A 15,923-nucleotide genomic window follows, 5' to 3' on the forward strand; every position below is an offset into this window, starting at 1 on the left:
CAGATACTAAAGTAGTCCTGAACCTCATCCTGTGTAGTGAAGGGAATGTGGGTTTTTTTTGTTTAATTCGAGAATGGGTCCATTGGTATGTCATTTGTATCTCAAGAGTCCATAATGAACCCAGTTATGTGCATGAGGCTTGAAAGGGCCCTAAAGGAAGCTAGACTGACATGAGGAGTGACAGGGGAGGAACTAGAGGATAAATAAGGCCTTAAAGTAGTGTAGGTGTTTGGATTATGGGATATGAGATAGGCCAGGGGCTAGGATTGAGTATGTGGGTCTTTAGGGAATGTTAGGTAGTTAATGCCCAGTGTCAGGTTGGAAAAACCAGTGAATTTATGTTATGTGGTTAAATGCAGCCAGCAACAGTTTATGTATTGATTTATGTGTTACTTTAAGTTGTTTAAGTAGTGATGAGAGAATTTTTTCACCAGGCATGGATTCGCTGCAAAATTCACAGAAAAAGTTGTGCAGCAGGCACATTTCACAACTTTTTTGCCATTTTGCAAATTTTTCAACGAAGCAAAATGGGACAGATTTGCTCATCACTATTTAGGAGTATCCTGATGGGTGGTTAATAATCTGTATGTTGTTGTCATTTACAACATTAAGCTGCATTCTTTCCACTTAAGTGAATTGGTGTTAGTTACTAGGCAAGGGGTTGAAAAGGGGATTTAAGGGGGTCTCCACAAGTCAAGTCAATGTCTGTGCAGATATTCAACTAGTCCACAAATTTGTCTTTTGCATAGAGGTATAATACTCTTGCTTCAAATAATTTGGAGCTTTAATCTCAAATGCATTATATATTTGCAACCACAATATATATTTAGAACGCTTCAGAAAAAAATACATATTTATCAACTACAGCTACTGATTGTACCTTCACTAATACTAATGATCATAATATTTATGACAACATTAAACATTTTGTGAAATCAGGAAATGAATTGACTGGGTGAAATTTGCTTTGAAATGAACTTGCTGCTAAATCTCAAAAGCCAGCATGTATTTCATCTGCAAAGCATCTAGCAAGTGGTATAGTATGTGATGAAACGTAGTGTTTGCCAAAGTATGCCACCTTTATCTCCTGACATCTCTGACATCTATATTCCCAAAACTCTAGCAACAAAATCCCAAGAAAGATTATGCTTAGAGGTGAAAGTATGGAAACTTAAAGCAGAATACCTAATAGGGGCTCAATATAGTTGCCTGCCATTCTGCCTTTCTGTCTTGCCCTTATTTTATCAGCTCTTCTGGTGTTTTGGGGCACCAGGGAGTGAGAGGAAGTACTGAATTAAAACTGGCTTAATATTCTTGCTTAATGCCAGAAATAACAGAAACCATAGATACTTCTTAATTAAAACAATAGGCAAAAATAATGTTCAGAACTAGCAATGGTCATTAAGCTCATAATAATAGGTTTGCAACCTGTTTTTCTAGACTAAGCCTATTTACAGTAACTAAGTGCCAAGTTTGTAGGAAATCAATTTATTGGCAAAGCTTGTAAAGTCACTCAAAAATCCATAACTGATCAACTATGGGCTTGTTTAAGTAGGGAGTAGAAATCATGAAAATGTGCTGCATTTTTTAAATGTCTATTTAAAAAACATTTGACCAACAGCAAACAATCCATGTGGTATCCAAGTTGGGACTAATAAAAAAAAAAAAAAACAGTGTCAGACTGGGTGTCCAAGGCTTAGGGGCCCCCAAACCCCCTCAGGAACCTGCCTGTCATTCAACTGTTAGCCCTTCCCCCCAACCAGCGCACATCCCAAAAAAACATACTTCGCAGCGATTGGGGAGGGGAAGGCAGCGTGGCAGTGACAGTACTTACAGGTATCGGTCTGACCCTGGACCAAAATGTCCATTATGTTATATGGGAGGGTTTTGTCTTCGTACTCAATGACATCTCAAAAAGTGATGTCACTGTGCCCCCGACAGGAAATTATGTCACTGTACATGTTCATACACTCGTCATATGTTCATGTTAAAAAGGAGTGTATATAGTCTATTTATGAAAAACAACCATTTGTAATATGGAAACATTATTACGTTAAAGGAGAAGGAAAGGCTAATAAAGAGTTAATCTCAAGCTGCAGGCATACCTTCAGTTGTCTCAATAGTGCCCTTAAGTCTCCCCATATTTCTCCTGTTCAGATGATCAGAAGCCAAACAGGAAGAAAAAACGCTGAGCTGTGTAAAGAAAGTTCCCATAATGCCTCACTCTTGCACCAAAAGCAAGACCGGTGTACATCTTCAGTTTGTAAGAGTCAGCTTCCTGCTGATTGGCACAGATCCACATTAAGGGAAGTGAGTTCTTAGCATTCTTGAGGGAGGGGGGAGCAGGAGAGGGGAGAAAGAGAAAGCTGCGTGTCTCTGGCACAATTTTGACAGAGAAGTCAGTGCAGCATTTCTGTGAGTGCTTATGGCTGTATTTACATAGGCCTCTGATAAAGCTTACTTAGTTTTTACCTTTCCTTCTCCTTTAATTGTTTAAAAATATACAGAAACCATACACCTAAAAGCACCTGGCAGGTTTGATTTGAAAGACTGCAGACTTTGTCTGTGGCAACACTGGTCCTCTCAGTCGAAAATTGCTTGGAACCACTCTCTTCATATTTTCCAACCAATTTCCACTTTAACAGCACCAGTGTCTGGCACAGACAGCAATTTTATACAATGTTGTCACATTAGGGGAAAAGCTATTTTAAATGATGTGGTTCTCCCTAAGAAGGCCTTAGCAGCATATGCCTGTGTACCTTGGGTCTAAAAAATGTTTATCTCTAAAGGAAATGCTGCCACAGGGCAATATTTTATTTATCAGCTTAAAAGATGTCTCAAGTCTGTGTTTTGCATATTATTTACTAAAATATCTACTAAACAATTGAGTTTACTAAAGGCCTGTAATATTGACAAAGACTTTATGAAGAAAGAACCAGCCTATAAATGGGTTACATATACAGGAAGTACAGTTCCAGTGCCCGAAAGCTAAAAGAATAAGAATAAAGGAATTAGAAATGAACTAAGTACCTTAGCTGTGCATTATACTTCTCTAGATGATTATTGTGATGCTGTTGGGAGTTTCTGAGAGTTTTTCTATTTGTCTAGGAATTATAAAAGTTGCAAATATGCACACTGGACTAAAAAATAAAATGGTGGCCATTGCATTTGCAGTATTGTGTTTCTTTTGATCTTTTTGTGAACAAAAAATGGTATTGCTTTAACGTTCCCTATCTGTCCAGTGCAAATATTTTTTTGACATAGACTTCTTGTGACACTCCAGAGCCAATCCAGAGCAGTTTATATGGAATAATGTAAGATTTACTGATAACTGTTGAGTGTTGTTTTTATATGCTGCCAGCTGGTGAGTGAAACCATGCCATTACAAAGGTTTAGGATTTTTAAAAGATTATTATCAGAGAGAAAATATTTGCAGACATAGGGTGCAACATTGCAAACTACCCTGCATATTGTGTTTCAGTGAATACAGAGTAAATGTTGAGCTGCTTTATATCTCTAGTTAACAATGGACAGGATCTGGCTTAAACGTGTAACACCCCCACCCCAGTGGCCCTAGTGTTATGTATATGTTGCTAGTGTTCTGCTTTCTATCTGATACATTTTAGCATTATTCATAAAGGAAACCGAGTTCACAAACAAGCAATGGTACCAATGTAGTTTGAACTTCCAGAAATAACTATAAATGTATTTTTTTTTCTACACAAACACATCTGATTCCAAAGACTGAATAGGAACCATTATAACCTATTTCTGTTCTCAGGTACCAGTTCTCCATCTCCCCTTAAGCCTCACATATAATGCCAGCCCTCCTTTTTAACATTCCATTGTGAAGTGAAGGAATCTGTGACTTGAAGCCCTCTGCTTTCCATAGTTGGTAGTGCACAGATTCTCTGCAAAGTAGAGGGACTTTCAGTTCCAGAATCGATCATTTGACAGTTGAACAACGTATGGGTGGGGTTGTACTACATTGTGTGTTTAAGGCATTATGCGTAATTACTTGTATGGGTATCATGGTTTCCCTTTAAAAGAGAAGGAAAGGTAAAAACTAAGTAAGCTTTATCAGAAAGGTAAATACAGCCATAAGCACTCACAGAAATGCTGCGCTCCCTGTCAAAAGATTAGTTGTGTCTGTTTTCCTCTGCCAGAGACATGCAGCTCTTTGCTTTCTGCGCTTTCCTGCTTCCCCTTCCCTTAAGAATGCTAAGAACTCACTCCCCCCCCTTAGGAATGTGGATCTGAGCCAATCAGCAGGAAGCTGACTCTTAGGGGCACATTTACTAACCCACGAACGGGCCGAATGCGTCCGATTGCGTTTTTTTCGTAATGATCGGTATTTTGCGATTTTTTTCGGAAAATTTTCGCGACTTTTTTGTTACCAATACGATTTGTGCGAAAAAACGCGAGTTTTTCGTAGCCATTCCGAAAGTTGCACAAAATCTTGCGATTTTTCGTAGCGTTAAAACTTGCGCGGAAAGTCGCGTTTTTTTCGTAGTGTTAAAACTTGCGCGAAACATCGTGCCTTTTAAGTTTTAACGCTACGGAAAAGGCGCGACTTTTCGTGCAAGTTTTACCGCTACGAAAAAATCGCAAGATTTTGCGCAACTTTCGGAATGGCTACGAAAAACTCGCGTTTTTTCACGCAAATCGTATTGGTAACGAAAAAGTCGCGATCATTTCCGAAAAGTCGTAAAGTCGCCGGAAAAATCGCAAAAAATACGAAAAAGTCGCAAAATGATCGTTTTCCAATCGGAATTTTTCCAATTCGGATTCGAATTTGTGTCTTAGTAAATCAGCCCCATAGTCTTACTAACTGAGCATGTTCACTTGGTCTGGGTGTCTGTGCAGGAGTGAGGCATTATGGGAACTTTCTTTACACAGCTCAGTATTTTTTCTTCCTGTTTGGCTTCAGATCTTCTGAACAGGAGAAATATGGGGAGACTTAAGGGCACTATTGAGACAACTGAAGGTATGCCTGCATCTTGAGATTAACTCTTTATTAGCCTTTCCTTCTCCTTTAATCTGCGGATTTAAATACATTTATATTTAGTTCTGTAAGTTTAGATCAGGGTCCTCAAACTTTTTAAGCAGGGGGCCAGTTCATGGTCCCTCAGACTGTTGGGGGGCTGGATTAAAGTCCTCCCCCCATGTCTTCATACTATGGCCTGCTCCCCGCTGGTTCCTCCTGCTCCCTGCTCCCCCGCAGTGTCCTCCCGCTCCCCACTGCATCCTCCCTCTCCCGATGTGTCCTCCCACTCCCGCTGCTTCCTCCCACTCCCCGCTGCTTCCTCGCATCAGATCATAGTGGGGTCCAGGTAAATTACCTTAGGGGGGCGTATCCAGCCTTATTCATAAACCCAGCTTGATCGTATGTCAAAAAGGGGTACATATTGTCTTTTAAAATGCATGCAATTGATGGGGGGGAATGTAACTGCAGAGGATCACTTTTTTAAAATGGCTAAAATGTATAAATCAGTCTCCCCATTGAGTCTGGTGGGTATTCACCTGGGCAAGGCTTCCTTGCACTACTTATAATTTAGAGGTGGACCCCAATTTGAAATAATTGCTAATCAGAGATAAAATGTGCAGATTTTTTTTTTTATTTTGAAGAAACAGAGTTATAAAATCAACCCTTTAAAATGCATAAACTGATTATTATATCTTTTACCCAAATAACATGAGGTGATCACTAATACACTGCCTAGCATGTGTGTTTTACTGTAAGATGACCAGACTAACTGTAAAAATAGATACAAATGTAAAACGTATCATTCATTTATCTTTAGTACCTTATGGGTGGCAAGAGCCACAGAACTTGTTAGTGCTTTATAAAATACTTGTTACTAATAATTCGTAACAATGTGACCTGTTATTGTGTCAGGTAAAAGGTGTTTGAGAAAATTTGTCACATTTGTATTTAGACTATCGTGACCCAAGTTTTTATGTTATTTATTATTAAAACTTTTTCTTGATATTATCATAAAACACCTCTGATTTTGTTTACCTTCTAGAATACTAGTTTTATTTGTATTCTACTAAAGATATGTGCGCCATCTGCATAAACAATATCTTGTTTAGGAATTCTGCGCTTTATCATTAATAAAGATAATATTCTGTATATTTATGTATTATGTATCATTCTGTTTTCCATTATATGGATTAATTTCCGCTCCTCCTACATTCTTCATCCAATATTAAATTTTTAATATATGTACTCATGAAAACATGTGAGAAAGGCAATTTAACATGGGAAAGAAAAATGCAGTGTCTCTGTATGTGCAATAAATAACTTGTTCTTATTGCCAATACATACTGATGTTTTCAGCAAAGATTATTTAGGTTTGTCAGCAAAGCTCATTACAGTCAATGTGTCATTCTCATTTTGCTTGTTTATATAATCCCTTAACATGATTAAAAGAAAAAGAGAAGCTACTCCCATTTATAGTTCAGGCAAATGCCATGTAGTGTCAGAAATGCCATAAATCTACATATGTGCAATTGACTGTAGTAATAAGTTTATGTCAGCAGGGTACAAAATGAATACTGTATTAAAGTGAAAATGCAAGCCTCATGCTTTATATAGTAAAGAGAAAGTTCAAATGTGCAAAACTTATTTTCAAATAACACGCCATACATAATGACAACTTTTTTTTAACTTTACATTTTACAAATAAAATAGGTGTGTCTTTCATATTTCCAGTAGCAGTGCTGTAATTTGTAATATTACTTGTTGGCACTAGTGATGAGTGAATCTGTCCTGTTTCGTTTCGCAGAAAAATTTTGCGAAACACCAGAAAAATTTGTGAAACAACTAAAAATTTGCAAAACGCGCTTGTCGTGCGCAAATTTTTTTGACACAACCGCAACCATTTTGATGCAACCATGCCCAATTTACCATGCCCGCAACAATTTGGCAATAACTAGTACACTAGTACAGGTATGGGGCTTGTTATCCCGAATTCCATACTTTGGATCACCATTATTTAAGTCTGCTAAAAAATTATTTAAGCGTTAAATAAGCCCAATAGGATTGTTTTGCCTCCAATAATGATTAATTATATTTATTACAGAGAAAAAGGAATATTTTTGAGAAACAGGTTAAAATTTCACACAAAAATTTTTACTACGAAATACAAAGCAACAAAACTCTAATAGAGCCCAAAGTATTTTGCATGAGAAAAAGTTGCAGCAAATTTTCCCACAGTTTCACACATTAATCAGCTAAGTGAAACAACATTTTTGAGAATATTTTTGAAAAACTGGCACAATATTTCACACAAAAATGTTCACCACTAAACAACAGCGCCTCAAAACTCCCTTTGACATCAATGTATTTTGCACAATAAAAGCTGTCATGTAATAAAAGGCACTAAGTTTGCCCAGGAGCAGTAACCCAGAGCAACCAGCAGGTAGCATTCACTGATCACCTGCTTTAAAGGAGATGCCAACCCTAATTTTAATTTCAGTTTTACTGGATAGGGCGCCTTACCCCCACCTCAACCGCATAAGTGCCGCTCCCTCAATGTCCTCCTACAGCCTGCACCGCCGCATTCTTTTCTTGTCCGATTCCCTTGTCACCCGGCAGCCATTTTTGCGGGTGACGCCATCAAGCGCACGTATATGTTCCATGCGCACATGGCCTCTCCTGCCTGACCTCTTGAAGAATTTTTTTTTAAAAAAAAAACTTTATTAACAAAACGCTGTTTGGAGAAGACGATCATCTGAAATGCGCATGCTCATTAAAATGTACTGGAAGTGCGCATGTGCACCACGCCAGGAGACAAGCAGAATTCTGAAGGGAGGGGGGAGAGGGAGTTACAGAGCTGTGCAGAGGGAGAAACATCAAGGGATCGCTGCAGCTTCACTGTTTGCTTTTGAGGGACCAGCGTGGCAGGTATTTAAAGAATGCTGTGAGGCTTTTCACTGCTAAAATTTTTGTTTGGGGGGTTGACATGTCCTTTAAAGCAAACATCTTATTGGTTGCCATGAGTTACTGCTACTAGTCAAACATAGGGCCTTTTATTACATATTGTATGGTGGATTGTGGTTAATTGTGGGTAATTTGGTTTTGTTTTACCTGCTGTTCAGTTTACATTGTCCATCACAATATAAGAGTACATGCCAGGGTCGGACAGACCTGATCCCTGTTGCCACTTCCCGCCGTTGTCCTTCCATGATGCATTAGGGGGGTTCTTGGCGGGGCCCCTGCGGTGGGTGCGGGTGACGCAGCCCGATGTGGCACTTTGGGGGGTGTGGGCCTTGGTGGGCTGCTTTAGGAGCATAAAACCTACATCTGTATAAAGCATTGTTTCCAGGGAACTGATTTCTGTACTGCAGCTCAAAGATGTAGGATATAAACAGATCAGCATATGTATTAAAATGAAATTGTGTTTGTTGGTGTTAGTGGTCCTTTAAATATGTTCACATAAATGACAAAAGTTCTGTCCTGGATATCTTGAGTATAAATTAAGCAGTGTATAATTCTAATTAGAGATTTAACTTCCACAGCAAAGAGAATGTATGCTTTTCATGTTACAGGGCGCAATAGGGTTAGCAGCTGCATTCTGAGATATCTAAAAATGTTTCATTATGTTCTTTCCCCATTTGAAACTGTATTTAAAGTAGAAAGAAATCTATAATTTTTCTCTCCCAACCTTTGCTTTATTGGCAGGATGAGAAACATAAAATGGTTGGTGTAAGTAATGTGCCCTTCTTATCTGTTAGAAAATTGTAATTTTGCCTTTTGCTGGAAGGCATTTACTAACAAGGGGGAAAAGTTGAAATTTTATTAATACTTATTAAGCTCTTGTTGTGTATAATATTTTCATATGAAGATGAATGTAATGAAAGAAATTGTGGATACAATGCTGAGTGCAAGAACACTGCTGGAGGATATGATTGTTTCTGCAAGGAAGGTTATCAACCATCCTCAGGAAGATTGCTGTTTAAAGCAGACGATGGCACTTATTGCCAGGGTAAGTGATAGGCATATTATCCTTTCTTAAAGTTAGCAAATTGGTATTAAAAATACAAAAATTCATTTTTTTCTAGTAGAAATTTGATGGCAATATGAGAATGGAATGTTTACTTCTTTATAATGATACCTTAGATTTATTTATTTGATTTTTTTTATTTATGCTCTGTGAAGCTTTGCAGTCTGAGTAAGCATTAGTGCATTAGTATGTCTCCAGGAAAAACATTTCTACATATAAAAAAAAGGACTTGACTAGCTAGTGGTAGAGCAGGGCAAAACCATCTGTGTACGACACAGTTTTTAATATCCTTCATGTAGCCCTCCAGTGTTTTGTAACTACATTTTTTATTATTCCTCAGGTTAATCAGGGAATTCTGAGAGTTATAGTTCAACATTTTGAACAGCTTTTTTTGTTCTGTTCTCTGCTGCCCAGTAGAATTTCTTTACTTCTTTTGCAAAGTATGTGCAGGGCAGGGTTCAAAGTACTGCCATCTGACATGTTTTGTGCACTTTGCACCCTGCTCTGCACATGTATTCATTTCTGCAGGTCTCTGCGCTTCAAAACACAGCATTTGGCAGTGCCATATTCATGAGGAACAGGTCCCTCACTGTCCCCTAAGATGCAAATAATTAAGAATAACAAGTTGGGGGCCCTGAACTGCCAGGGTCAGTCAGGATGTTCAGAGGGCCAGGGGCAATGGCTGGGAATGGTAAGCAGTTAGGCTCAATCTTACAGCACTACAAAGTGACATTAACACAAATGATTTAGGTCTGTTGTATATTCTAGATGCAGATGATGGTTACACTGTGCAAAAGATGCTCATATAAGTTATGGAATCTTTATATTCCTTACTAGAGCAAATAATTGTTAATGCTTCCCTGGACATTAGCAGTTTCAATTTTGCCTATTATCTAAATACTGCTGTTATGGGCATGGGATCCCTTATCTACAAACATGTTATCCAGAAAGCTCCATATAACGGGAAGGCTATCTCCCCTAAAGTTCATATTAAGCAAATCATTCTAATTTTTATAAATGATGATCTTTTTCTCTGTACTAATAAAACAGTACTTTGTATTTGATCATAACTGCATGAATCTATATTGTGGGAAAACAATCCTATTAGGTTTATTTAATGTTTAAATGATTTTTTGTCAACATAGTATGGTGACCCCAGGTCCCAAGCATTTCAGATAATAAATCCAATACCTGTATAAAAAATGAAGGAGATTTCATAATGTTACAAAATTATTCCAGAGACAGTCATCCCTAACACATATGACAAATATTGTAAGGCCTTGTTTAATATTGTTGCATAAAATAAAATCTTGCTTGATATTTGACAACATATAAAATCGTTATCTAAAAAATGAGTGACACATTGTCCTTACTGTATGTCAAAAATAACGAACTCTAGACAACAAATTCAATAATATAGGAAGTTTCTACATCTGCTGACATTGATGGCAGACTATAAAAAACCAAAATGGAGCAAAATGAGCATTTTGTGCTATATTCACAGATCAGTCAATAAATTACATAAAACAATATTGCAAAAGCTTAAAATTACTATAACAATTATAAACTTTTTATTCAGTTGAGTTTAAGATCTGTTTTTGAGATCTGTTCTTGACATTTGCCTTGCCTATCATATCCAAATAACAACCCAAGTGCTATCAATATGATACCTCCTATGATTTTTTTGTGTGTATATAGAATCTTTGTTTAAGTCAAAATCAGGGAATTTATATCGTAAAGTAAAAAAGTCTTCATCTTGCCCACATCTGCTGACCAGCAAATGCTACTGACCAATCAGTTGTTATAGGTTATTTTAAAATAAGCAAACTTTAGACCATTTATTTCAACTTGTGCAACTGCTCTGAGTCCATGGAGTCCACAGGAGTCCTTGCTCCTATTGTGTACACATGGGTTTCAGTTTTAGACTTCCTTATCTCAGCTAAAACCTTCAAGGGATGGGAATGAGCCTGCGCAGCTTGCTCCCTTCTCTGCCTCCCCTCTCCCCCCCCTCTCCCATTAATCAAAAAGCTCTGAGTTAGTAACAGTAAAACATTACCTTGTACTTGATCCGAGTTAAGATATACTTAATCCTAAATGGAGCCAAAACAATCTTATTGGGTTTAATGAATGTTTAAATTATTTTTTAGTAGACTTAAGGTATGGAGATACAAATTATTGAAAGATCCCTTATCCAGAAAACCTTAGGTCCTGAGCATTTGGAACAACAGGTCCCATACCTGTAGTAACCAATCAACCAATACCTCTGAACAGTTTACTACAAGTTATAAAATGAAAGCAACATTTTTTTCCATTTCTTTTGCAGAAAACTACAAGCTTAAATGCCATTTGGATGACACCTGCATATCCTCTAGTATTAATAAAACCATTAGTCAAGTAAGTATATTGTATTGGTTAAATTATACATAGAACCTAGAACCTATACAGTAATGAGTCTGAATTATTATGTTTGTCTAATTTAGGTAACCACAGTTAAGGAGCCCATCTCTATTCTAAAAGAAATTCAGAGAGGTACTGCAAGAGAACTCCTGCCTATTGATGTAATTTCATATGTTGAAGTGCTGGCTGCATCCACACCATTATTGAGTACTGTAAATAATAGTGCACTGAACAAGGAGAATGTTACCATCATAGTAAGTGATGCTGGCTGCAAATGTTGTTGAATGTTTATGAATGAGAAATAAAAATATAATATCATGAAAACTGTTTTATCTTTTGCAGACATTTGTTAAAACAGTGAACAATTTGGTGGAAAAAGATAAAATGAGAGTTTGGAAAAATCTTAAAGATGACAATAGAAGAAAAAGCATAACAAAACTTATGCATACAACAGAGCAGGCAGCCCTGGACATGTCACAGAACTTTAAAAAGACAACACAGCTCAATATCACTGCAAGTGATATGGGTAAGACAATGCAATTACATTTATGCTGAAAATGAATATGCCTATATATAACTAGAGATGTAGCGAACTGTTCGCCGGCGAACAAATTCGCGCGAACATCGGGTGTTCGCGAACGCGTATGTTCGCAGTTTGGGTTCGCGCCGCGTTTTCCGCCGCGTTTTTTATCATCGCAAAAGTATTGTACAATACTACGCCGCACAAGTCACACATGGCGTTTTTCCGCAAATCCCGTTTTCATGGTGTTTAGCGCGACATAGCAAAAAAGCCGCGTATTTTCGCTAGAATAGCTTGTGTTTTTTGCACAACTTTGTGCCAACAAAGTATTTTTCAGCGAAATTTTTGCGCTTGATTCCCCTCCTGCATGCCACTGTCCAGGTCGTGGCACCCTTTAAACAACTTTAAAATCAGTTTTCTGGCCAGAAATGGCTTTTCTAGTTTTTAATGTTCGCCTTCCCATTGAAGTCTATGGGGTTCGCAAAGTTTGCGAATATTTGCGGGTTTTGGCGTAAGTTCGCGAACATGTTCGCGAACTTTTTTTTTTAGGTTCGCTACATCCCTATATATAACTAGATAGACAGACAGACTGATAGATAGATTGATAGAATAATATATCTGCTGTTGATTTCCTGTCTAAATAAATGTAAAATGCTATTCTGTATATGTGATGCCCAAAGAGTGGCCTGCAAGATGGCGCCATGGAAACAATGCTTGGTATGTACCTTTGGGTTTGTGAGTATTGTAAGTAGACTAATACCTTGGGAAAGTAATCCACCTGTTTACGGACTCAAGTGCAAATATTTTGTTACACTGCTATATAGCCAAATTATTTGAAACACATTTAGGAGTTCTTAAACCAATGAGCCTTTGCATTGGGCTGTTACTATTGTTCTTAAATATTTTACTGTGACCCCTTTATTTACTTAGTCTTGTTAAGAACAAACCACCTTTGTCTATGTGGGTAAGCAACACTCATGTCCCGCATACTCTTATTAAATATTTGTGTTAAACACATGAGTCCAGACTCCATATTGGCAGGGGAGAAACTAACCTCAGGTGGCGGCGCCTGGCAAGTTACCAGTGGTGGCAAAAAGCCACTCCTAGTAATTTTAAGAGCCGAAATTCAGATTTTTAAATTGGAATTGTGTCTTTTCTAGTGCAGAGAGAGCTATTGTGCAGGGGGGAGGTATTAACTTGGCCACCTCAGGTGTCCTCTAGTACCCCTGAGGCAGCGCTGCATATTGGCAAACAGTGATATTTTTGCCACAACGTAAAGTAAATCTGGCCACAACAAAGTAAATCTGGCAGACAAGGTTTAATTTAACCCAGCCAGGTGCTTGTTTAATAGTGGGGCATGTTTTTTTTTACTCAGTTTAATGTGCCGCCTAAATGAGCAAAAAATATGAATAGGCAATAGTTCTGAACAATACATTTTTTTTGTGGACATCTTAATAAATATACACCATTGATTTTAGTTACAGCAAGTACTTTTATGTGGCATGTAGGACCTGTGCAATTCCACAAACAAAAAACAAAAAAAGTTTGAGAACATGCATAAGACAAAACTGGGGACAAATGTGGACTGAGTATTGCTATAATGTATGTAAGTCCATTGCTGCTGGAGGTGCACATTCACATTTTTAAAATGCTGTGACTGGTGGGTTTTTTTATAATGTACATTATATTTAAGTGTAATTTGCACACTCGTGTTTCATTTACTATAGTGTTAAAAACTATTATTAGCATGTCCAAAAAGGCTATAATATCTGTATGGGAAATGTCTCAACCAGCTTCTAAAATGACCTGTTGCAAGCAGCTGCACAATTGCATTGTACCACTTCCTAAAGAGGTCATTCTGAAGATGCTTTTGAGATGGAAATAGAACGAGGGTTAATAGGGTTATATATGCAGAACACATGTAAAATGCTTGTTTAAAGAAACTGTGTTTAGTTATAACGACATATCGAATTCTATTTTCTATGCTGCGGCATGTAATGTATAATTTCTGTGTTGATTTTCACAGCGCTCAAACTGTTTGCCTTTGACTCTAACCACATGAAACATACCCACCCACATGTATTTATTGAAGGTGACAGCATAAAGATTTCTCCAAAGAAAAAGGAATCATCGCTCTCAAATGGTAAATAACAGTGTTTCTTGTTTATTTTCATCATTAAAGGTCACAGCAAAATGCTGGAGTTTCTAAACGGAAAACACAGTTTCGAAATTGTCCAATGAAAAAATTTACTGTAAAAAAGTAAACTTTGATTTTGACTGAGTTTTGTTTGATGAATATTAATGTTAGGGGTATATGCTAAGGCATACATGACAACAGTTTAGGGCATGATACATGAATGAAAACACAATTACATCATTAAAGACCACATGCAGACTACAAATTGGTTTTCAACACAAATTGCTTGCGAAATAAATCATTATATCTAACACAGCCATGCAAAAAGACACATGTTATTGCCTGAACAGTCCTGAAAAACATGAGTTGTAACATTATTTAAAAAACCAACAAGTATACCTAAGGGGTAATTTACACACATTGTTTAAATTAAATAAATCTATGGATTTTATAATTTCTTGAGTTAAACAGGACAAAGAGAGAAAAAGAAACTACTCTGTAAGGCTCATGTATGAATACAGAACATGGTGCTAAATGCACCTTTGAGATACAAATCGTTGTTTACCTACAATGCACTGTAGTTTCCAAAATCCAAGCATCATTGTAGACATTTGGCAGTTTGTGTCCAAAGGTCACTCCCCTGTAAGCCACAATTACACACATTATAACAAAGTCTAACCCATATTTCACTCAAACTCTGCTGGCGAAACCACAAGCTTCCTTCCTTGCCTCTTCATAAACTGCAATTCGCACCTTGTTGTCCTTGGGGTCTTCTCTGCAACAGAGGCCCCTCTTGGCAGAAACAACACTGGCAATGTCAAAATTCATCTGACTGACTTCTCCAGTTCTACTGTGACAAGAAGGGTTGTTTTGAGATTTATGCAGAAGGCTCCTCTTATTAAAAGCATACAGTGCCCTCCACTGTCCTCTAATCATGGTACTGTACTTAGCTCTAGAGAAACTGCCCAAGGATTCATTTTCATAACCAGAAGTCTTCTGCATAGTTTTCTCTCTCCCATGATGGCACTGATCTGTCCATTGATAGATAAAATTCCCCACATTCAGCAAAGCGTTCTGACACCCTCAGCAGTCCCCCTGCACTGGTACGGTGCACACTGTACATAAGGCTTCTGGTTGGAGAGGTATTCTGTATCTTTGAGTAGCCAGGCATGCAGCGATCCTTAGAGCTTGGATGAAGAGTTTTTTTCAATAACAATACTTAGCAAAATAAAGTAAACTGACAGAGAGCTGAGGAACCACTTTTTGGAATATTTACTTTAATTTTTGCACAGCATTTAATCTTTTAAGATTTATTTTAAAAAGTGTCCAGAATACAATTTTTCTTACTTAGTGGATTGATACACTAAAACATCCCTTTCCTGGGAGCTGTTTCATGGTTCTGAGAACTTTACTGCAGGGATTTTACCTCATTAACTGGTGTCTAATTTTCCTGTCTTTTTGTGTGCTAATTTTTTATTACTTTTTTCATCTTCTCTCCCAGGAACAGTAACTATTATATTTTTGCGGTATGAGAACATAGGTGTTTTACTTGGGTCGAATGACAATGCTGGTATTAAGGAACATGATTCTATGGATCAAAGGGCATTGGTAAATTCCCCTGTTATAGCTGCAGCTATCAACTCAAATCCCCCAACACTGTATCAGCTTGAGAAGATAACATTCATTCTTAAACATATTGAGGTATGTGTATCTGTGATATGTATTTCTTTTTTCAGAAGCATTATATTGAATAGGAATGCAGTCGAACATGCAGTCGAAAAATGTTTTATCCAGGCTATTATGTTAGCATAATTACTCTGAAAAATTGAAAACAAATAGCTGATTAAGTTTAAAGGAC

The 15,923-nt window shown here is 37.5% G+C and overlaps 1 protein-coding gene across 2 annotated transcripts in view; it reads left to right on the forward strand.

Moving 5' to 3' along the window:
• Nucleotides 1–15,923, forward strand: part of adgrl4 (adhesion G protein-coupled receptor L4) — an 84,278-nt gene that overhangs the window by 28,206 nt on the left and 40,149 nt on the right. The window contains exons 4-9 of one of the 2 annotated variants that reach the window (XM_012961515.3): nt 8,853–8,993; nt 11,335–11,405; nt 11,492–11,662; nt 11,751–11,934; nt 13,955–14,071; nt 15,567–15,766. In XM_012961515.3, the coding sequence (XP_012816969.2) occupies nt 8,853–8,993; nt 11,335–11,405; nt 11,492–11,662; nt 11,751–11,934; nt 13,955–14,071; nt 15,567–15,766 (884 nt within the window). The remainder of the gene's footprint in view (nt 1–8,852; nt 8,994–11,334; nt 11,406–11,491; nt 11,663–11,750; nt 11,935–13,954; nt 14,072–15,566; nt 15,767–15,923) is intronic. The other variant, XM_031900871.1, reaches the window with a different exon arrangement.

This window comes from Xenopus tropicalis, chromosome 4 (genome assembly GCF_000004195.4).
Source record: "Xenopus tropicalis strain Nigerian chromosome 4, UCB_Xtro_10.0, whole genome shotgun sequence".
Classification (NCBI taxonomy): domain Eukaryota; kingdom Metazoa; phylum Chordata; class Amphibia; order Anura; family Pipidae; genus Xenopus; species Xenopus tropicalis.